The sequence below is a fragment of the Pipistrellus hanaki genome (genome assembly GCF_964339955.1).
Source record: "Pipistrellus hanaki genome assembly, chromosome: 1".
NCBI classification, from domain to species: domain Eukaryota; kingdom Metazoa; phylum Chordata; class Mammalia; order Chiroptera; family Vespertilionidae; genus Pipistrellus; species Pipistrellus hanaki.
The window spans coordinates 171,742,469-171,767,224 of NC_140503.1; the positions used below are offsets into that span (position 1 = coordinate 171,742,469).

The following is a 24,756-nucleotide window of genomic DNA, read 5'->3' on the forward strand; positions in this document are numbered from 1 at the left end:
TTCTGATGTATCCTCACCCCTAACTTGCTCACTCCACTTCAGTCCAGGCCCATTGCTTTGTGAGTCAAAATTAAGACTCTGGCCCTAGCTGATGTGGCTCAGTGGATAGATTTGGCTTGCAGACTGAATGGTTCCAGGTTTGATTCTGCCAGCTCAATCCCCAGTAGGGGGCATGCAGGAGGCAGCCAATCATGATTTTCTCCCATCATAGATGGTGTTTTGTTTTTTTTTCTCTCTCTCCCCCCCTTCCTCTCTGAAATATATATATTATAAATTCAGACAGTGTGTGGAACACATTTTCCCTAATAGTTTACAAAGTGAATATTGTCCACAATTAAGTTTGTGTTGTCGTAAGCTTTAAAGCCAGCCACTTACAAAGTGGGATAAATCACATTAAAAAAAGAGCAGACACTTCTTCAGATATTTTCTATAGGGTGGAACAATCCATTCTTATGGAATTAACTATGGCTTCTGAGATTAAGATAATTTGAGCTCCACACCCTTCTTTTACTTAGTCATATGTCTCATGATGCTTTTCAGTCATTGAATTTAAGAAGTTTTCTATCAACTGAAGCAAAGTTGGCTCTATAGTCATTCCCAAGGGAGGCTCATCCAAGCTAAAGCATATGCTGACTCCAGCCTTTATGTTTTTGCTTTCTGGGCTTTGGACCTCCAACTTAAACTTTGTTTTTCAGTACTTCCACATCCATAAAACTTGACATGTTCGCCTCTGGAAGTAGTTGATCCCTGGTTGAGGAGGATGTCCAATAGATTTGAAATTTATTTAGGTTTTTAGGTGTACCCTTGTCTCCAATGCTGTCTCCTTTTGGCTCTCCTACTGTAGGGCAGCCACTAATATTCACTGAACTCTCAAATGCCAAATACCACGTGCATTGGTGATCACTTGTCATTGGCAGGAAAACCCCATAAGGTAGCAGGAGTAAACAGGATCAAAAGTCAACAAACATCAAAGTGCCAATTTTCTCCAACTTGGAAATTACCATTAGTGGTTCCTAAACATTGGACTCTGGACCAGTGTTAGTGAGCATCAGTTTCACTAGTAGAGCAAAATGAACAAACAGGAGCGATGGAGTAAAAGACATCCTAAAACTGATGTCTAATTATTCATCATATATATATTTTTTATCATTCTGAATTATGTCCTTCCTATTTTTACATATTTAAATGCTTTTTTACTAAATGATAATGTTTGAGCACGGTCAATTTTTTTAAAATATATTTTTTATTGGTTTCAAAGAGGAAGGGAGAGGGGGAGAAAGAGAAATATCCATGATGAGAATCATTAATTAGCTACCTCCTGCATGCCCCTACTGGGAATTGAGCCCAAAACCCAGGCATGTGCCCTGACTTGGAATCAAACCATAACTTCCTGATTCATAAGTTAATGCTCCACTGGTGAGCCACACTGGCCTGGCAGGCATGGTCAATTTTTAATGTGTTTAAAATTGAAAGTTGGCAATTCTATGTCCACCTCTACATGTTATTAGTCCCAGAGTCATAACATATGATATGCAGGGGGTACATTGCAAAATGCCAGGGGTTCCTTCCCATAAGTCTGTGAGTTGGGCAGAGCCCAGACACCACTAGGCAACCCTGCTGTGAAACCTAAATGTTTGGGAATATCTGACCTCAAGCATTCCCTTCACATGTAGACCAAAACGTTGGCAAAACAAATGGAAAAAAAATAAAAATCAGATTAAATGTAACTGCTTTTCAGCTTAGTCAAGATCTTAAAATTTGAAACATGACCAGGTATTAATACATACAGCAAATATCTTACCTAATAAAAGAGAAACATGCAAATTAACCATCACTCCACCACACCCATCAGCCAATCAGGAGTGACATGCAAATTAACCCAACAAAGATGGAGGTAATTTGCATACACAGGCACCAGGTGACTAAGGTTGGGCGGGATGCTTGAATCATCACCATGGCGACAAGGCAGGCATTCTGCCCCACCCCTGTCTCTCAGGGCTTCTGGGCAGCGTGGGAAGGCAGGGCCAGAGTGGAAAGAGGTGGCTCTGGGGCTGGGCTGGAGTGGAAAGGCCGTGCCAGCAGCCAGGTATAGGAAGGCCCATTTCAGCATGAATTTTCGTGCATGGGGCTTCTAGTAATAAATATTTATGATTTCCTTATGCATGCCAGGCACACTACAAAAGTTTCAGAAATATAAGCAAGAGTACCATCTTTACTTTCAAGGTGCTCACAGTTTGGTGAATAACCAATTTAACCAGATTATATAGTTTTCAGAACCTAACATAACCTTTCTGATCTTCAAAACAGCCTTATAAGGCTGGTATGATTATTCCCATTTTTCAAGTAAAGGATGTCTCAGATAAATAACAATATGATTACTAATCAAACAAGAGATAGAACAGGAATTCACACTCAGCTCTTCTGACGATCTCCCCAGTATGTGTGTGCAGTAAGAGGGAGGCAGTGTAAAAGATAGTACCTGGGCTATATGCCTAATGCAATATCAGATACTACTGGATTACACTGCAGTTGAAAAATTCATGAGAAAAAGGAATAAGTCACACAAATCCTCTGCTGGTGGTGCAGTTCTAATTCATTTCAGGAGCTTGCTTCTCTCCTGGACCTCAGCTCTTGGCCTCTGGCCACATCCCTATTTTTATAATAAGGATAATATTTCAGTGAAAAATACTACTGTTCCAATTCCCTCCATCCTTGCCCCATTCAAAATGATCTCTTTCTGTACAATCCTGGGGATGGTACCCAGGTGAGGGAGATTCCACATAGGGTCCTGGGAGAGGTTAGAGCAAAACAGAGAACAGCTGATATCAGTTTGGCGCAGTGGGTAGAACGTGGGCCTGTGGACTGAAAGGTCCCAGGTTTGATTCCGGTCAAGGGCATGTACCTTGGTTGCGGGCACATCCCCAGTAGAGGGTGTGCAAGAGGCAGCTGATCGATGATTCTCTCTCATCGATGTTTCTAACTCTCTCTTCCTTTCTGAAAAATCAATAAAATATATTTTAAAAACAAACAAACAAAAAAAAAAAAACACAAAAAAACAGAGAACAATTTGGTTCTTGGGAATTTCAACAACTGGAAGGGAAAACAACTGCAAACCATAGGTTAGAACTCCTTATTCTCCTAGCAGATTACATGTCAACAATATGCTGAAAAAGTTTTTTGAAAGAAAACCATTAAGGAAAATGTTGTCCAGGTCAGGTTTATTTCTAGCACTAAATTCCCATTAAAAAAAAAAAATCACTTGGTTTTCAGCCCAGTTGGCCTGGCTCACTAGTTGAGCTTCAACCTATGAACTAGGAGGTCATGGTTCGACTCCCAGTCAGGGCAAGTGCCTGAGTTGCAGGCTTGATCCTTTGTGGGGCATGCAGGGCAGCCAACCAATGATTCTCTCTCATCATTGATGTTTCTCTCTCCCTTCCTCTTTAAAATTAAATATATATATATGATTCACTTGTTTTTCCATAAATAGAACCATGTGCAAGCAAATAGGTTTAAGAAGACAGAATATGATCATGAGCACTAAAATAACAGCTTCTCTGCGGGAAATGAGTAGCCTGTGATGTTTTTCTCTTGTTCAAAGGCCAGGACGGGGGCCATCGACCTCAAGATTCCTGAATCCATATGTGGTGCTTTTTGTTGTTATCGCAGTGGTGTTAGTCCTGGCAGTGACGATAGGTCTACTGATCCACTTTTTAGCTTTTGGTAAGTACCAGAAGATTAAAAGTGCCACTTTTTAGTCTAAATAACTAAATATAGTTTCAGATAAAATTTTGGCTTTCCTTGAAATACTACCATTTGCAACAAAATGGACAAACATAGAGTGTATAATGCAAAGTGAAATAACTTAGTGAAAGACAAATACCATATGATTTCACTTATATGCAGAACCTAAAGAATGAAATAAATGAACAATGTTCTTGCGAGTTTCAAATCTACTCAATTACTTGCACCTGAACTCCATCAAGCTTTGTTTTGACAGCACTTGCTACACCCCCTGCAACCCAAACAAACAGACTCAGAGATACAGAAAACAAACTGATGGTTGCAAATTGGTAGTTACAAAATAGTCAAAGGGGATGTAAAGTTCAGCATCTTGAATATAATCAGCATACTGTAATAAATGTGGTGTCAGGTGGGTACTTGAATTATCAGGGGGATCACTTTGTAAATTATATAACTGTCTATTATGCTGTACACCTGAAACTAATAATTTAAAAATTTTTGGCCTGCCTTAATTGCCACTTTTAGTTTCTAATATAAGATAATTATATTTTTTGTTTATAATCTTCTATGTATTTGTTTCTGTATTTTCCCTCAATCTATATATTTTTATCTTCTCTTTTGGCCTTTTCTAGTCTAAAGAACATTATTACCCAGGCAAAAGTATTCCAGTCAAAGGAAAAAAAAATTTTCCTGGTACTTTTCTGATACTAGAATTTGCCTATTTTGTTTTTTATTAATACTATGATTTCTCTTTTCATTTAATAATCTTATAAAACGAGAGGCCCAAAGCATGAAATTCATGCAAGAGCCTTGGCTTGAGGCCCCACCCTCCGCTGCAGCTGGGGGCCTCTGCTGCCTCGGCCTCAGCCCCCGCCCACTGCAGCTTTGTCTGGAGGGAAGGACGTCCAGAAGGACGTCTGGTATAATTAGCATATTATGCTTTATTATTAAAGATTGTAAAAACAAATGTTCTAAAGAACCTTAAGTTTCAAAAATAAATCCAGAGGCAAAGAAGCATCGGATAGACTGTCAAACTACAGTGGAAAGGCAAGGGAGTGTTGGGGGGATTGAGATATCAACCAAAGTACTTGTATGCATGCATATAAGCATAACCCATGGACGCAAGACACTGTGGGGGCAGGGGAGAGGGCATGTGCTGGTCGGTAGGGGAGGTCTGGGGAGGTCAATGGGAAAAAAAGGAGACATATGTACTACTATTTGTAATACTTTAAACAAAACAAAATAAAATAACCTTAAATTTCAATCCTAAAATTTGGGGTAATTTTATTAAATTTATTGTTAATTTATAATCTGTCTTATGAAAACAGAATCTCAGTAGCAGCTGTCCCTCCTCCTGGTCAGCCAACCAATACCAATTGTCCCCAATCACTGGCCAGACCGAGGGACTCCACCTGTGCACAAATTCATGCACCTGGCCTCTAGTTTTACTATTATAAATACATTTATATTAAGTTTAAAGTATTCTTTCATTTAATAGAAGCAATTTTTTAAAAATTATGTAATATATCCTCTCATAGTCCTGAATAAAATAAAGATTAAAGTACTTAGTAATGTGCTTTTTCTTTATTTTACAGATAAAAAGTCTTATTTTTACTCTAGCAGCTTTGAAATCCCAAATGTTAAATATAATGATAAGTTAAATTCACCAGCTACACAAGAGTATAGAAATTTAACTGGAAGAATTGAATCTGCGGTAAGTTAATATTATCTCTGTTCTTTATTCTATCATAAAAAATATGATAATGAATCTATTACTTTCTAATACATTTGCAATTGATAGGTGCTGTACATATTTTTCTCTCTTCAAAGGTAAAAGATGTGTTTTTGCTTTTTCTAAGTTAATCTGCTAGTATACTGATTATTATCCACATTTCTTAAGTCATGAGTGAAAAGTGTTAGAAGGGTCTAATTAAATACACATTTATATGATTATGACTTCTTCAAGGACTATAAGTCCATTATTTGTGCAAATTGAGAATTTATTAGGCTCTTCTCAGTTAAACCCTTTTGCCTTATTCCTTTTTTCTTATTCAACTAAACACACACATAGGTGATAGGTGCATATTAAGAATAACATAGTTTGGTCAATATTATACTTTGGTTCAATGATAGACATAGAAACTATACAAAGCAAACTTGGATTTTCAATTTAAGAAGCCCCAGGCTGCCGACCAGAAAACCTCACCAGTGGACCCAGAGCTTTTCTTTATTACCACAGACAGGGCTTGGCCTTCAACCCTGCAGAGTCAGAGTTGTCCAGTCTCAGAGTTGCTTACTTAACCCTTATCTTTCTAAAAAGTCCTGAGAATATAAATTAATCCAATGGTTCTAAAACTTGATCATGTAACAAAATCACCTGGCAGGATTATTAAAACACAGATTTCTGGGCCCTAATGTCAGAGTTTCTGATTCAGTACATCTGGAGTGGGTCCAACAATTTGTATTTCTAACAAGTTCTCAGGTGATGCTGATGCTAGTGACCCAAGGACCACATTTTGGGAACCACTGAGTAAACCCCCAATAAAAGTTATCATGGCTTGATGTTCTCCAGTTCCATCCAGGCTGCTGCAAATGATGAGAATTTCTTTTTTTTATGGCAGCATAGTATTCCATTGTGTAGATGTACCATAGTTTTTGATCCACTCATCTGCTGGTGGGCACCTAGGCTGTTTCCAAATCCTAGCTATTTAAATTGTGCTGCTATGAACATAGGGGTGCATATATTCTTTCTGATTGGTGTTTCTAACATTATAAACTGATGAACCAAAAGATCGATATAGAGACAGAAAAGCAACAAGCAGACTGTCAAATTACAGCAGGGAGTTTAGGGAGATCTGGGGGAGATAAGAGATCAGCCGAAGGACTTGTATACATGCATATAAGTACAACCAATGGACACAAAACTCTGGGGAGGGAGGGCATATGTGGGGGGGGGGGCAATGGTATATGTACACAGATAATAATTTAATTTAAAAAATTTAAAAATAAAACAACAACAAAAAATTATCATGGCTGAGGGACTGAATCATCCTCTTGTTTAACACATTTTTTTCCCACGGAGGCAAACTTGAGGGCCAAGTTATGAGACAACTGTTTGGTGAGCATGGAATTAGAGCAAGGAACATTAGGTATACTACAATGTTTAATGAGATCAGAAAAAATATCAGAATTAGAATGATCTGGGAAGAAATTCTCTATTTCAGAAGGTAGATGTAGGATTAACATTGAGAACATTAGTTTATTATGTCAGGAATGGGAACCTCCTGTTCCTACCATAAAGATTTATTAAACATCAATCCTGCCAAACATTGTGAACATACAAAAATGGACCCTGCCCTTGTGGAGCTAAGTCTAACATGGAAGCTTAAACAAATCTAAAAATACTTATGATACAGGATATATAATGGGTACGTGACATGGAAGCAAGGCAAACCTAAATTTGTGGTGAGAGGATAAATTACATTCAGTCATGGAGATCAGAAGTGACTTCTTTTTTTAAAAAAAAATATTTTATTAATTTTTTTTTTTTACAGAAAGAAAGAGAGAGGGATAGAGAGAAACATGGATGAAAGAGAATCATCGATCAGCTGCCTCTTGCACATCCCCTACTGGGGGTGTTTCCACAACCAAGGTACATGCCCTTGACTGGAATCGAACCCAGGACCTTTCAGTCCACAAGCTGATGCTCTATCCATTGAGCCAAACCGATTTTGGCCAGAGGTGACTTCTTATAAAGATGACATCTCAGGTTGTCTATAAAGATGAGTAAGTCGCACTACAGTCAAACATAAGCCAAGGCATAGAGGGAAGAAGGTATCGATACTTAGCTAACAACTTTGGATTTTATTTTATAGGCAAAAATCTTTAGTTGGAGAGTGCAGATGAAAACAACAGATTTGTATTCAGAAAAGTAAAAATTAGATTATGAAGAGAAGAGCCTGTATACTAAGACTATTTAGAAGGCCATAACAGTGGTCCAGAAAAGATCCAACAGTCAGGAGCTTGAATTTTGGAACATTACAGAAAATATGGCAATGCAGATGAAACTTCTATCTCAGCAGCTCTCCTCCCAATCTGTATGAAAAAAAAGCAACAGAAATATTTAGTTATATCATTTATATCATGAGATCCCATTACTTGGACTTTGAGCCAATGGACATTCCTAAATTTATTGAAGATGCTACTATGGATATAAATCTCAGGAGACCAGTTGCTCATAATGAAGTTTTTACACCCATACAAAGATATCTTGAAATGCTTCAGCTGTGCCCTTAGCTCAATGAAGGAAGCAAACTGCAAGGTGGGTTTTGAGTAGACTCCCAGCTTCATCATATGGAATGGAACTCCATTATTTGTCATTACAGTAAGATGCTAGAGGTCCTCAGCCCTCAAGAGGTCACTCAGTCCATGACAGACAGACCATAGGTTAGCTCAGCTCATCCTTAGTAGAGCATATGTAAAATTGCAAAAGGCTAATTTGAAGAGAAATGGCATAATAAAGGAAAACATATGTTCAACAATTTAAAAACTAGAAACTTACATTAATTTCTTTTTATAAGCCCTACAAGAACATTTGGAAGATACTCAATAAGTCTTAAGAACCCATTTCCCAATGACAAAAAAATTATTAAACATTATTAATATAAAATTATTAATTATTTCCTAATTCAAGCTTGTTATTCTTATTCTCAAAAAATGTTTTTAAAGTAAATCATAATCTATACTAATAAAAGGGTAATATGCTAATTAGACTGGACATCTTCCAGACAAAGCCACGGTGGCAGGGCCGAGGCAGAGGTGGTTAGGGGCGATCAGATAGGCAGAGGAGGTCAGTTAGGGGATGGTCAGGCCTGCAGGCAGAGGTGGTTAAGAGTGATCAGGCTGGCAGGCAGGCAAGCAGTTAGGAGCCAGCAGTCCTAGATTGTGAGAGGGATGTCAGACTGCTGGTTTAGGCCTGTTCCTGCAGGCAATCTGACATCCACCTAGGGGTCCTGGATTGAAGAAGGTACAAGCCAGGCTGAAGGACCCCCACCCTGTGCACAAATCTCATGCACCAGGCTTCTAATATATATATATATCTTGTTATCAAAATCAAAGTATTTTTAGTACTATCTCTTGTTATAAAGATAATATACAAATATGTAGAAAATTCAGAGTATTCAAGACATAAAGAAATAAGAAACATGCATAAAATCTCCTACTCATATATATCTACTATTAAGATATTGAGGCTCCAGGTACCTTTCTATGCAAATTGCATACATGATACATGCCAAGACACATAATTATCTGTTAGTGGAATCAGACTATACATGCTAATTTATCTTCTTTTACCTCAAAATTATGTTATAGAATTAAATATCAATAAATTTAGAAATGTACCATTTTATTAAATAACTAAGCAGTGTTATAGTGTGTAGATATATAATCTATAATAATAAAAGCATATTATGCTAATTAAATTGGAAAGCCGAATGACCTTCTGGATGACCTTCCAGATGAAGCCGAGGCTGCGAGGGCTGAGGCAAGCCACCTCGGGTGTGAGAGCTGAGCCCCTCGTACAGATTTCGTGCATTAGGCCTCTAGTATTTTATATATCCAGTCCTTTATTGAGTGGTTTTAAATTGTTCCCAGTTTTTCAATATTATATTCAACATCTGGATGACCACCCTGTTCACACATCATTACACATTTGCATGATTCTATTTTAGGGATATAGTCCCAGACATAGAGTTATCAGAATATGGGATCTATGCATTTGAAAACATTTTTCTAGAGATTTTTTAAATGTTTTCTTTGTTTTTACTAAAGATTTTATTGTAGAAGCATTTTAGATTTATAGAAAAGTTATAAATATAATATGTAGTTGTCTTATACATCACACCCAGCTTCCTCTATGATTACCACTGACATAAAATATATATTTGTTACAATTAATACATTGTTATTAACCAAGATCCTTATTTTATTCAATTTCCTTTGTTTTTACTTAATGTACTTTTCTGTTCTGTTCTGTTCCCAAATCCCATCGAGAATACTACTTAGGCTCTTGTAAACTAGGACAATTCCTCAGATTTTCCTTCCTTTTTCTAACCTTGCCAGCTTTGAGAAGTACTGACCAGGTATTTTATAGAATATCCCACCAGTGAGGTTTTTCAGAGTTTTTTCCCCCTCATGATTAAGCAAGGATTATGGGTTTGGGGGATGAAGACCACAGAGGAAGAGTCATTTTTATTACATCATATGAAGGGAGTGCATATTAGCAACACGATTTTTCACTGTTGGCCTTGATCATCTGGCTGAAGTAGAATTTGTCAAGTCTCTACACTAAAGTTACTCCTTCCTTTTTTTCACATTATACTCTTCAGAAGGAAAATATTATGTACAGTCCACACACTAAGAATAAAGGAGTGGAGAGTTATGCTTTGAATATTTGAAGAATTAAAATTCTTCTATTTCCTTGTTTTCCCCATGTATGTGTTTATTCAAGCACCTTTTTATACCAATAGAGTGTAGTTTATGTATTTTAAACATTTATCTTAATTTCTAGATTGCACTCCAGGGGGCCCCAGTTTACATTCTCACCAGTGGTATATAAGTACACATAAGTGTGCTAATTTCCCTACAGCATTAATGCTAGGCACTGTAAATCTTTTTCATTGTGGCCAATAAGTCAAACTCTTTTGTCATTATTTTGATTTGCATTTCTTTGATGACCAGTATGATTTAATCTGCCTTCATATATTAATAACTCATTTTTTATTATTTTATTTTTTAATTTCCTGATCATGAGCATGACCATTATATTATTCATGGAGCATTTTTCTTTTTTAGATAATCTGGAGAAGGGGGATTTTATTAGAATATTAATATTCTAATTCAAAAAGTCTAAGATTTTGTCTATTATTCATGTTGCATATATTTTCCTGATATGGGATTTGACTTTCAACCTTGTTTATATGTAGGGTTTTTATGTCCAATAGACTCAGTATTTTTATGTAGCCAAAATTAGCAATTCTTGTTATGGTTTCTTACTTTTATACCAAGTTAAAAATGTCCTTCTCCACTCCAAATATTCTAACATGTTCACTCACTTTTCCTTTTTGTACTTCAATTATTTCAGTTTTGTAATTTTATCTTTGATTCATCTGGAATTTATTTTATAATAAGATAGAAATACAGTTTTTTCCCCCGAGAAATAGCTAGGTAGTAGTACCAAAACTATATGTTACTAAATGTATTATATATATTATATGTTAAATAGTGCAATTTATTTATTTGTCCTACTACCTTTGTCATACACTAAATTCTTCCTTTTATTTTTTCTGTATTCCACTCCCTACCACTGATTAATCTTGCCTCACAGTACCAAACTACTTAGAGTACTATGGTTTTAGAATCTTATTTAAACACTTGTCAAAGCAAGATCTCCTGTGAAATTCTCTTGATGTATGATTTTGGTAATCATATATTTATCCTTCTTTAAAAATACATAAAACACTTAAAACATAATATGAATAAAACTTTAAAATAGTGCTTTATAGTTTACATGGCACTTTGACATATATTATCTAATCTTCAACTCATAACAGCCATATGAATTAATAAACCATTTTTATAGGCTGGTAAGCAAAAGTTGCAAGATTAAGAAACATCAAAGCCCATTCAACTGGAAAGCTGTAGAACCAGAATTTAAACCAAGGTCTCCTGACCACAAATCCAAGAATCATATAATTTCCCAATGGTAACATCAGCACCCTCATTATCCTTATCCCATAGACAACATTGTTATATTAGTGAGCAGTGAACTAGTCCTGGAACCTTCTGTTTGTTACATTAAGCAATTTACTTCGCTTTTCTAGTTCTGTTTACTCATAAGTAAAATAAATTTGTTGGGGCTAGATGATTTTTATAGTACTTTCTAAATCAAAAAGTCTAAGATTTTGTGATTTCCATGAGAGATAATTGTGCCACACATTCACCTGTTTTTCTTATTCTATCTTTCTGGCCACTCCTCTATGTCCTTTAAAGACTCATGCTCCTCAACACGGCCATTTAATGTTGACTTCCCCAAGGCTCTGGCCTAGTCCCTCCTCTCTTCTCATACTGTTTTCTGTCTCTACATGATCTACTTCAACCAAAATGTATATACTAGTGACTCACTCTACCTCCAGCCCAGACTTTTCTTTTGTACTTCAGACCTTTCACCCATTTGCCAGTTTGATATCTCTACTTGACTTTTTTTTAAAAAAATATATCAAACATATTATGTCCCAAAACCAAATCTATGATCTTTTCACGCCATCCTAACCTTCTTCTAATGATCCTGTCCCCATTAATGATAATGTCATTTATTCAGTTTTTCAAACCAAAAACTTAGAATTCATCCTTGACATACTGTTCTCTGTCATTCCAAATATCAAATTCATTACCAATTCTTATAGGTTTTATCCCCCATTATTTCCCTCAAAACCATTCATATCTCTCCTTCTGTGCTAACACCACACCAATCCAAGCCATCACTTCTACTCTGGAGTACTAAAATAGGACCATAACTAATTGGCATTACTTCTTCCCTAAAATTGATTATCCATATGCAGCCAAGAGATACAGTTCTCAAATTGAAAGTCTGATTATATTTTCTGCTTACTTAAAAAAATGTCAGTGACTTCCCATTATTTAAGATAATGCTGCAAGGTCTGGCCCTTCCTACCACCCTAGCCCCTTTGCTCTTTATGCTGTATGCTTACACTGGCCTTCTTTTATTCTTTAAACACAACCTATTTGTTCCCACTGCAGAACTTTGCATGTTCCATTCACTCCTCCTGGGAGGTTTTCCATCCCCTTCAACAAGCTAACTGATAAAATACTAGTCTCATTCTTAAAAATGTTCAAGAACTCTCTAGAAAAATTTTGTTATCATTTTGTCAAACAGCTGGTTGATTTGCTATCTGCCTATAGGAATGAATATTGAAAAAGGAAATACAAGATGGTGTAATAGAGATTGCATAAACTTTACACTTACAAGAATTGGCGTCAAAATTCTGGCTTACTGTAGCGTTCAGCATGCTATTCTATTTTCCTACCTTCATCTTTTCATATCCAACTCCACTTTGGTGCAACTTTACAGTATAAAGGAATGGAATCCACTCTCAATTACAAAACCTTACTATATCTGACCTTGCAATTTGGGGGGACTGTTCCAGTCCTAGAACCACTCCTAGTTCACTGTAAAGCTAAACTTCAAGAGGGCCATTCTTGCTGGGACTGAGCAATGATTCGGGGAGACAGCTAAGGGAAGGTCAGGAAATTACCAACTTATGCTAAAAATACCTCTGATGCTTACGCATTAATCAGCATTATCAAGGAGAAGACCACCCTTTGCTTCTTTCTCCCCTTCTCTTCAAGATCCCCATTGCTACCATTTTAATCTGGTTTTGTCCTTTTAAAAATTGTTGTTAAAAGAATTACACAATGTAAATTGTATCAGTGGAATTCCCTAATGTTGGCTTGGTTCCTGCCCCACCCTCCACCCCCTAGGAAGAGTCACCAAATCACATAACACAGGCTCTCGTTGAGTAAAGCATCCAGTGTGTTTAGAATAGCTTCTGGTGAAGACGCATCCTATCCACTATCATCTTTGTGCAATAAATGAAGAAATGGGCCTGCATCAAACGTTTATGTAACCTGTCTAAATCAACCCCATGTGTTCTGAAATATAATGGAACTAAACTGAGCTGAGCTAGTTACTCAAGTCCCTACATCTCATTTACCCAAGTCTCATGCTATGAGGTTGGGAGCAAGGACTAAGGAGAAGAACTGTAATTACATAGGGTTTCCCCCCTTTATTTCTACAGATTATTACAACATTCAAAGAATCAGATTTAAGAAATCAATTCATCCGAGCTCATGTTGTCAAACTGAGGTGAGTGGAACAATACCAAAAAAATATGGAAGCTTGGGTGCAAATTAGCCCATTTGACTTTTTTTATTCACAGCAGGAATAATGAATGAAACTTTCACAGAATTCAGTGCATGTTATGACAATAGCATCATAAGCAGTTTAAAAAAAATGCCAAAACAAAAGTTAAACATGTCAGATACAACCTATTTATCTACTAATATAGATAACTACATTTAATTTTGGGTAGGAAAAAGAGAAAGGGGTGGAGAGAGATTTGGGTGCAGGTACAATAACAGGGCTATCCTGTTGTATAAATTCAGTGGATACCCTTCACAATGCAGTCTATGTAAACAGGGCCCCCTGGAGTTATGCAGTGTAATAAGGTCCTGGCCTTATACATCCAAGTTCAGAACACTATAGCCACCATCTAAAGTGTCTCTGGGTTTTTGTTTGCCTGGAATGCTGTAATATAAAAAGATGCTGTGGCAAATGCAAGTATGTCTGTCATGAATGAATAATAGAGGGAGTAGCAGCATGCATGCTAGCTATTTGCCATTCCTGCCTTAATTGAATGTGTACCTATGTACATGATGTGATAAGACAAGCATTCACAACTAAAACAGTCATGCTTTACGAACCCTGCTTCAAATGCCTCAAATGCCTACATTGCTCAATCCTTTAAGTAATATGCAAAAGTTCTTTGAAAGAAAGATGACTCAGTTTTTTCTCAAATACTAATACCATAAGAAAATTAATTTTTCTTATTCTCTGTAGAGTCACTTAATAAGAAGCCATGGAAATAGAGCTCTGGACAGATAAATATTGATGAGGGTTAGAGGAGTAGGCAGAATCCATGAAACAAGTATTTTTCCAAAATGCATTTCAGTGCACATTTACTTTAGTACCTTCTTGAAACAGTCTCTGTATTAGCCACTAGCTCTCCAAATATATAGGACTGAATGAGTTATCTGGATTTTTGCTCCCTTTATTCACCTTCCCCTCAGCTGAAGCTATTTCCAAACCTGAACCTATCATCTCTCCTTCACCAAATGTTACTCTTCTGGTATTGCATACCTCTATTAATGGCAAAAGTTTAACATAGTTGCTTGAGAAAGAAAAATGAGTCATTTTTAATTTCTGTCTTTCCTTCAATCCACACTATGTGTGTATTTATGTGTGTGTGTGTGTGTGTGTGTGTGTGTGTGTATATATCCTTGAAACATTTTATTCATACATGTATTAAAAAGGTTACTAAACCTTCCTTTATCTGATTTCTTACCATCTTCACCTCTGAGCTTATCTTTTACTACTTTCCACTCTGTTCTTTACTCGCCTCTAGACTTCTTTCAGTTCTTCATTCTCCTTAACTCAGACCTTTATATAAGCTATTCCCTCTGCCTGAAATACACACACTTTTCTCCTTCCCCTTCTGAATTAAAATATAGTGTGTTTACGGAGAATTTGAGGTACAGAAAGCCAACACATCAAGAGATGATTACCCTTGAAAAGCCAGTTTTTATTCACAGTTCCCAAGAGGAAGTGACATGACTCTTTGATAGGGTTGTTATGAAGATCAAATAAATTAGTAAGTATAAAACACTGTCCTGTGTGAGCATCTATTTACATGCTTATCTTTTACTAAGGATCCTTCTCCTTTGAATTGCATATTTACATATTTTCTATTTTTTCTCTTGTTAGTCTTTTTCTTACTGATTTGGAGAAGTTCTATATTTATATATAGTAGGTACCAATCATTTGTCACTTTCTGAGTTGCAAATATATTCTCTCTGTCTGTGGCAGAAAATTATCATAATTATTCATTTTTTTAAAAAAATATATCTTTATGGTTTTCAGGCAAGAAGGCAGTGCTGTGATGGCAGATACTGTTATGAAATTTAAATTCTCTAGAAATAATAATGCAGCATCAATGAAAAGCAGAATTGAGGCTGTTTTACGTCAAATACTGAATAAGTTTGGAAACTTGGAAACAAGCCCTTCAACTGTTGTATCAGGCAAGTACCTTTTGTTACCATTTTATTTCAATATATCCCTCAATGTAACTAACCCATGTTTTAAATTAATGAGAAACTGGCCTTATTTCCCCTTGGAATTAAACTTTGTGAAAACCATATATTATAAAGCTAGGTACAATATGTAGCCCTCTGATATCAAACATTCTAAAGTTTAAATAATTTAGAATTCATATAGTAAATTTCATTTACTAAAATATCTTTATTAATTTTTCCTTTCAATACTCCTTATGAGGAATGTTGTCAGGTGTATGTATGTATGTTACAGGAATGGTAAGTAGCTTCTCAAAGTCAGAGACCAATTTAATGATCCCCACTCAGAACAGAGCATGCGGCTGTAAGATTTCTAGTAAATACTTGTAGAATAAAGAAGGAGTTTAAGAATATCCCTATATTCTCTCTGAAAATTATCTTTCTTGAATCTATGTCTATTTTCTTCCATCCTAATTGCTACCTCTCTGGTTCAAACCAACATCATCTCTCATTTGAACTTCTACACCAGCCTTCATATTGCTTCCTTATATATTTTTCTTGGCCCCTTCCAAACTATTTTTCACAAATTTATTAAGGCAATGTTTTACAATACAAATATGATTCTGCTTACAAGCCTCCCACAGCTTCCCACAACACACACACACACACACACACACACGCACGCACGCGCACACCTTTCCATAACACACACCCTCCTTTAAGTGGAATACCATATTTTCTGATTTGCCCAGGACAGTCTCAGTTCATGCCAGTTGTCCCAAGAACCATAATAATTATTGCCCCCTAAGTGTCCTGGTTTAGACAATAAAGGATATTGCCACCTCATCTAAAGCACTGCATGATTTGGTTCATACTTACCCCTCCAGCCTCGTATTATACCACTCTCATGCTCATTCTGGCCACACTCATTTTCCCCAACTGCCAAGCTCCTCTCTTCCTGCTTCAGGACCTTTGCACACATTGTTTCCATTTGTTATAACACTCCCTAGATCACCCCTGAGATCTCATCAGAATCATTACTTTCTAATGCAAGCCTTTTCTAACTTCCATTACTCAATTGCCTACCCTACCCTTGTCACAGATTCTTTCATTTACCTTCATAGCATTTATTTCAAAGAAAACTACAAAATTATTTATATGATTTTTATATTGTTTGTCTTCATCCTCTTCTGTAAGCTTCCTAAAGGCAAGAACCAGTCTGCCTTGTTGATACTACTGTCCTTCTACTACTCAGTATTAGTATAATAAATACTCCATTAATATTGTTGCATGACTAAAAGAAAGGAATTACTTAATATATGCATAAAATTTAAGGGCACTCCTCCAACTTTGTCTTATAACATGTTTAGTAAACCATGATACCCTCACAATAATCTCAATATTAAAGGATTTTGCCGAAACCGGTTTGGCTCAGTGGATAGAGCATTGGCCTGCAGACTGAAGGGTCCCAGGTTTGATTCCAGCCAAGGGCATGTACCTTGACCAGGTTCAATTCCAGTCAAGGGCATGTACCTTGGCACATCCCCAGTAGGGGGTGTGTAAGAGGCAGCTAATAGATGATTCTCTCTTATCGATGTTTCTAACTCTCTTCCTCTCTGTAAAAAATCAATAAAATATTAAAAAATAAATAAATAAAAGATTAAAGGATTTTTGCTGGCTCCCACACCGGACTATTTAATCTCATTGTTAACCAACAGAGAGAAAAGCAATTTGAAATCTGTTGGTAAACAATCATTGCAACAGGACCACAAAGTTTTCTCCCCAGCCCCTCCAAGTCCTCCCAGTTCTACCCTGGACCCCCATCTCCTCTGCCAGCAAGTAAAGAGTTAATCCTTGGCACAGAACAGACCTCCAGGACACTGCTCCAATTCTATGGCTGGTCATGTCCATTATGACTGGCCGACACCCAGACACTGTAGTTTGTTTAACCCTCACAACAATCATATCTTATGCTTTTATTGTTAACACTCAGAAAAGCTAGATAATTGCCCAGGGTCAGTGAGTCAACATGTAGGGGAGTTAAGATTTGAAGTCAAGTCTCTCTTGTTCAAAAGAGGAAAAGCAATGGTCAGCTCTTTTTATTTCTTGCCTCTAAAAGGATTTTTTTAGCTCTTCTGACACTACACAGCAGATGTGATACCAAAGCCCTGTGAAACTTCTGGCAGCAGATAAATTGGCATAGATTGGATTTAGAGATCATGATAACCCGTCTGAGTTTAGATTTACTAGATCATAGGAAATACAAAGCTGATTTCCATCAGAGAAGGATATGACCTGATATACATTTTTAGAAAACTCAGCCTGGTAAAATAGAGATGGAGGCATGCAAAGTGCAAAGGAACCCAATTTGAAGATTATTTTAAGAGAATAGGTGTCACCCTAGCTGGTTTGGCTCAGTGGATGAAGCATCAGCCTGCAGACTCAAGGGTCCCAGGTTCAATTCTGATCAAGGGCATGTATCTTGGTTGCAGGCACATCCCCAGTGGGGAATGTATAGGATGCAGCTGATCGATGTTTGTCTCTCATCGATGTTTCTAACTCTCTATCTCTCTCCCTTCCTCTCTGTAAAAAATCAATAATATATATATATATATATTTTAAAAAAGTATAGGTGTCAGATGATGAAAGCATGAACTAATGTAATAGCCAAAAGGATGGAGAGAATGGGGCTAATTGAAAGAAAAATTAGAAGCTAAAAGGTACAAAATGTGGAAACCAGTAAGATGTGAAAATTATAAGAAAGAAATAGTTCAAAGGCCATTTCAGATGTCTAGCCATTGGTGGAAGTGATGTCATTACTAAATGAGAATGGGAATCTGTATCTTAGCAGCTGCCCAAGTGTTTTTAATGATGGTTGTCTGAGGGTTACCCTTTAAGAAATTATAATAAAATTATATACAGTCCTTAATGTATTAATCTTGGTCTTTTTTGTTCTTGACACCAGCTCTTGATGACCAAGAAGCAGTAAATATGTTCAATAAAGGTAACTTTTAAAATTATTTTGTAAATATGATTTACTAGAATATACAAAGTAGGTGGTCATTTGTGCACTTTGCCAAGACAGTGTCTATTGAGGTGATATCTTTATTCTTAGTTCACTCACGTGGGATGTTGTTGAGATAAGTCACTGCTGAATCCATTGGTGATTCAGGTTTCCCCCTCCTTGAGGAAAGAAGTGGTAGCAGTGGCATTCCTCCCATTCTGTAACAAGTGTGACCTCGTGAAAAATTTCTTGGCAGCTTTGGGTAGCTTTTCCTGCCCTGACCCTATGATGGCATTTCTGTAGAATTGTAAATTATGTTGGGCAACATCATTATGGCTTCTCTTAACTACCAGAATAGTGTGTTTTGTTGTGGAATTATGTTAATTATAAAGTATAAATTTTTTTAAAAAATTATAAAAATGTGTTGCCTGTTTTATGTTGATAGCCTAAAGAAAGTCACTACTTTCCATTGTCATTCTGTATACTCTCTGGCTAGGATAGCTAAAATCTAATCACTAGAAAACATCAGTTCTCTGAGGATAAAATGTAGTCAGAAAGTAGTTTAATATACCGTAATAACTAGCCTATTTCAGATACTTAAGTGATGTTATAAGATAATGCTACTGTGAGTGTTGTCTAACTTTATTATATATTTAATGCATGGTTCTTCATTTTTGTGAAAATGTACTTACATAAATTTCTATAGGGTTTGGTTGAAGGTACAACCAAGGAATATATGTTCCATGTATATTCTTAATCAAAGTCTAGCCCTTTTCTATCTGAGAAGTCTGTTACAAAAAAAAAGCCTTTGGATGGCTGTCATATTAAACCAGTATCACTGCCTTAGAGCTGGTCCAGCAATAGAAGTTTGTAGTGTTGATTTACCTCTAATTTCTTAGTAATAAACAAGAGGAAGTAAGTCATGAAAATGGAAATTGAGAGGAACTGAGTGACTGGCCAACCTCAGCCCATTTTAGTTTTGGCCATTACAGTGATCATGGGCTCTCTTAAGATTTTTATTTATTTCATTATTTTTTAAAATTCTTATATTTTGTCAATTACAATTCATATTCAATGTTATGTTATATTAGTGTCAGCTGAACATGCTTAAATAAGCCTTGTTTGGGTGTGTGTGGTGATCTCTTAACTATTCTGGTAGTTAAGAGAATCCATAATGGTGTTGCCCAACATAATTTACAATTCTACAGAAAAGCCAATGTTTAAGATATACTCTGAACAACTTTCAAGGAATTACTTGAAAAGAAACTTCAAAAGAAATTACTCTAAATCCACAAAATATTCTTTAGAATGACAGGATAGTAAGCATTCTCACCACACACTCAGGAAACAGTTAACTACTAGTTTGTGAGGTGAGGGCTGTGTTATCTGGATCTTCTTTGTTATTCAATAATGTGCATGTATATCAGCTCATCACATTGTACACTTTAAATATACAATTACATTGATCAGTTATTCCTCAACAAAGTAAAGGGGAAATGTAGCTTCTGATTTGTTCCCTAGTGTGGATCTGAGAGTAACTATTTTTTTCCTTTTTCAGCTTTGAGGTATAATTAACAAATAAAATTGCAAACTGAAATTGTCCAAAACATTAAGTTGTCCAGTTTATATATATAGTGCAAAGATTCCCCTATGTGGTTAATTAACACATCCATCACCTCATATATATACCCCTCCCCCACCTTTTTTTGTGAAACATTTAAGATCTACTCTCTTAGAAAATTTCTATTATACAATACAGTATTATCAACTGTAATCACTGTTACATTAGATCCTCAGACTATATTCACCTTATAGCTAAATGTCTGTGCCCTTTCACCAAACTTTCCTTATCATCCCCTTCCCCCCCCCACCCACTCCCACCCAGCTCTGCCCAGTCCCCCTCAGCCCCTGACAATAACTTTCTGATACCATGCAGTTAGTTGTTTTTGTCTGGCTCATTGCCCTTAACGCAACACATTCTAGGTTCATTAATGTTGTTGCAAATGACAAAATGTTTTTCTTTTTAAGGCTAAATATTATACAATTATTCCATTGTGTGTGTGTGTGTGTGTGTGTGTGTGTGTGTGTGTGTGAACATTACATTTTCTTAATCTATTCATCCACGGACAAAAACTTAGGTTGTTTCCACACAGCACCGACATCTTTAATAGTTCCCAGAGATACCCATACTGCAGGTGACAGACAATAGTCTGAGTAGTGAGGCTACCGAGAAGATAGAAATTTCCTAGGGAACCCAACCGTTCCTATCATAACCAACCCCAGCTCATGAGGAATTCTAGAGAACTCTGAAGCTATTTCAGAATTTGAAGCGACACACCAATTAACTTCAGAAATGTTCTTTAAAATTTAGTTTAGAAGCAACAGTAGTTATATAAGTACTCTAAAACTATAGCATATTGATCATGCTTTTAGAAAGGCTATCATGTTATGGGAGGGAATAGATAAAAGACAGAATACATAAAAGTTATAAATGATGAACTCTTGCAACATCTCCCAAAAGTAAATGAATCATGATATTCCCAGAACACTAATGCCCTTTTCTCATTAGAATGCGGGGCCCATCCGAACCTGATATCATTGTCTGAAGAGAGAGTCATGGGAGGCACAAAGGCTGAGGAAGGAGACTGGCCATGGCAAGTCAGTCTACAGCTGAATGGCGTGCACCACTGTGGCGGCGTCCTGATCAGTAACACATGGATCCTGACAGCAGCTCACTGCTTCAGAAGGTGAGACCACAGCTACCTATCCATCTGGAACAACTAGGAGAGACATATACATGAGGACTCCACCTATACCCTAAGGACTGAACATGATTAGATTGAGTCAGGATTAATTCAATGCAAAAAAATTCAGTATTTTCTTCCTATTCGTGATAGCAAAAATATTTTTTTCACCTTCAGCTAGCTGATTTATTCCTGTATTTCAGGTAATTGTATATCATCATGGTAAATAGAAAGATTTATATGTCAGAACTAGAGGTCCAGTGCACAAAATTCATGCACGGGTAGGTTCTAGACCTGGCTGTGATTAGGGCCAATCTGTGGCATGACTGGTGGAGAGATGGGGGTGGAGGGTAGTGCCCACCTTGGCTGGCCTGAGGCCTGCAAGCTGAGGGAAGCTCCTGCATTGAGCGTCTGCCCTCTGGTGGTCAGTATGCATCATAGCAACCAGTTGTTCTGCCAGTCATTCCTCCATTTGGTCACTTTGCATATTAGGCTTTTATTATAGAGGATGTTTAATTTTTATCTTAGCTACAAAATTTAGGAAATTTATTGATCCTCCACAAGCCTTGTTTTTATTTTTATTCTTTTTCAAATTAAGAGCAAATAAGGAAATACTGTTACCTATGTCTTAGTTTTATTGAGAGGATTAAATATGCTAATGAAAACATGTTAAATGTTAGCACAATAGATTGTTGCAAAAAAATTGCACATAATATCTGGTAACCTACTCAACAGACTGATGGCTGATCTCAAACTGCCTATGCCACTAACAGTTTGTTTAATTAGCTTCTACTTTAGAAGCTAATTAAACAAACACTGCCCCTTCTTCAAGGGAGCCTAAGTTCTAACACAAAGGTAATGACCAACTACAATGGACTAACATAAATAAATTAATTTAAACAAGTTATAGAGAATTCTTCAATGATGTGAATACAGGCTATTGTTGTTGTTATTATTGTTAACATAATTAGAGTAAGAAGCTGCCAGTGGATAGTAGGATACGTAAAATTATTCTACTGACATAAAGGAAAAAGCCCTACTGCTCATAATAGAAGAACTTTAGACTTTAGTGTGACTAAAACCTTCTAGATTCAGACCTACCTTATCATTAGGCTATCCTAGACACAAACATTGTGAAAAAAATTAAATTCAAAAAGCTCATTTAGAAAGTGATGATGATCTGAACTTATGTGTCTCTAACCATATCTATTCTCTTTCAAAAACCCCCGTCTCAAATCCATCCTCCTTACCACACCCCAAAGCACTCCAATTTTAGTAATTCAGATTTATTTCTCAAAGCATGAGAAAGCTTAAGCTCCAACCACATTACCTTACTCTCTGCCCCCGGACTCTGCTTACATTTTCCCACCTCAGAGCAGTTGCTCAATCTGATTATTCTCTATAAAATGTTAATATTCCTTCCAAACCTCCATGCCTACTGGAATTCTATAAAATCTTCACTAATTTAAGAAGTCCTTTACAGATTTGATGGTACTGCCTCAAATTACAATGCCTGTTTCAAAAGCGTTTATTAAGTTAAGAGGAAGTAACATTTAAAATGATTAGTACATGTATTCTGAACAAATGTTTTAGGAAAACCCAAATTATTCTGAAATTTTCTTATATTATGACTCAATATATATTTTTTACACAGTAAATACATTTGAAATTTCTGATAGCAAAACTTTCTGATATCAGGAGTAACCAAATTTCTGATTTAGATCAGCACATATATTGCAATATACCAGAAAATACAAGCAACAAAATTAACAAAAACATTTCAATCTGCATTGCCACTTGAAAGGAATGGCACTAATTGACTTCGATCACCCCAGAGTTTAGGAACCAGAAATGCAAATACCTGGACTTAGCAGCAAGCTCTTAGAGTAATCAAGAATACAATAGAAAGAGTGCAGGATTCTAAGCTGTATTCAGATCCAATCACCAAACGCTAAATAAAGGCCACAGTTATAAATGAAAGCCACAATTATAATGAAAGCCACAGTTATAAGTATCACCAATGGTAACCAAAGAAAACCATTATTTTAAAGGCTTGGAACATTTGGGGAAGTTTGTCTCCACAATTCCTTCCATTCACTCCCCCGACTTATCCCTGAGAGCTGGCAAAGTATATGCACCTTGCATTGGCATCTCCTTGTAGACCTGATTGTCACTGAGAGCCCATCAGTGAGGATTTGTTTGGGGCAGGACCAATCTTCTATCAAGGGACATAGAAGTGATGAGGCCTTCATAGAATAGAGTCTTGAATTGTTACCTCCTCTGTGGAGCTTTCCCTGATGCTCCTTTCCTTCTCCTACCTGCTTCTCACAAAAATATGCTTATTAACCTTTAACAGTAGTCCCTATGATCTATGATTATCTCTGTTAGGCTCTTCCTTCATTAGTGTGTAGAGCTGCTCAGTAACACATTGATCCTGACAGCAGCTCACTCCTTCAGAAGGTGAGGTCACAGCTACCTACCTATCTGGAACAACTAGGAAAGACATATACATGAGGACTCCACCCATCATTATGTATATTCTTATTCCCAGAGAGTCATACTATTCATTATACAAAGTAGATACTTAGTAATGGCTTGCTGAATTATAATTAATGAAAAGAAGAATTACCTTCATTGAGTATTTACTTTGTGCCAAGCACTATGCTTGGCATAGTTTACTTGTCTGAATTAATGCTTAAAATTGTGTGAGAGGAAATCATCTATCACGTTCTATGCATTAAACTGAGAATTAAAGAGTTTAAGTAACTTACCCTAAATAATATTGATAATATGTGGCATAGCCAAGATTCAAATCTAAATCTTACCGGTTCTCAAATCATGATCTTATTCATTTGCTGGGAACACACACACACACACACACATACACACACACACACACAAAGGAAGAAAGGGAGACAGGGATGCAAGGAGGCAAAGAGGAAAGAAAGACACAAATAATATATTTTAGAATCTTCACTGAAAGACCCTGATCAAATGAAGTTCAATGTAAAATATTCATGTATTTACTTCTTATCAAATATTTTTTCTTTAGAATCTTCAACTAGTATTTACTTTATACAAGCTATGTGACTTATAAAAGCATTTCCTGGATATATAATTTTTATTTTCTATATCAATTCCACTGTCTATAGCTAAACTCCACAAAATTATTAAATTATTATTTAAAGTATATTTTTAAAGTATATTTTTATTTATTTTAGAGAAAGAGGGAGAGAGAGAAATACCAATGTGAGAGAGAAACATCGATCAGTTGCCTTCCAACCCGTTTTCCATACGTGCCCAAGCTGGGACCAATCCTACAAACCAGGGATGTGCTTT

General features: G+C 36.4%; 1 protein-coding gene across 1 annotated transcript in view; it reads left to right on the top strand.

The window, feature by feature from the left end:
* LOC311621290 (transmembrane protease serine 11D-like) overlaps positions 1-24,756 on the top strand; it is a gene marked incomplete at both ends in the record, with an annotated part of 50,495 nt that overhangs the window by 16,195 nt on the left and 9,544 nt on the right. The window contains 6 exons of the mRNA XM_084881208.1: positions 3,599-3,720; positions 5,337-5,455; positions 13,620-13,687; positions 15,521-15,678; positions 18,635-18,673; positions 21,243-21,420. Of these exons, the coding sequence (XP_084737334.1) occupies positions 3,599-3,720; positions 5,337-5,455; positions 13,620-13,687; positions 15,521-15,678; positions 18,635-18,673; positions 21,243-21,420 (684 nt within the window). The remainder of the gene's footprint in view (positions 1-3,598; positions 3,721-5,336; positions 5,456-13,619; positions 13,688-15,520; positions 15,679-18,634; positions 18,674-21,242; positions 21,421-24,756) is intronic.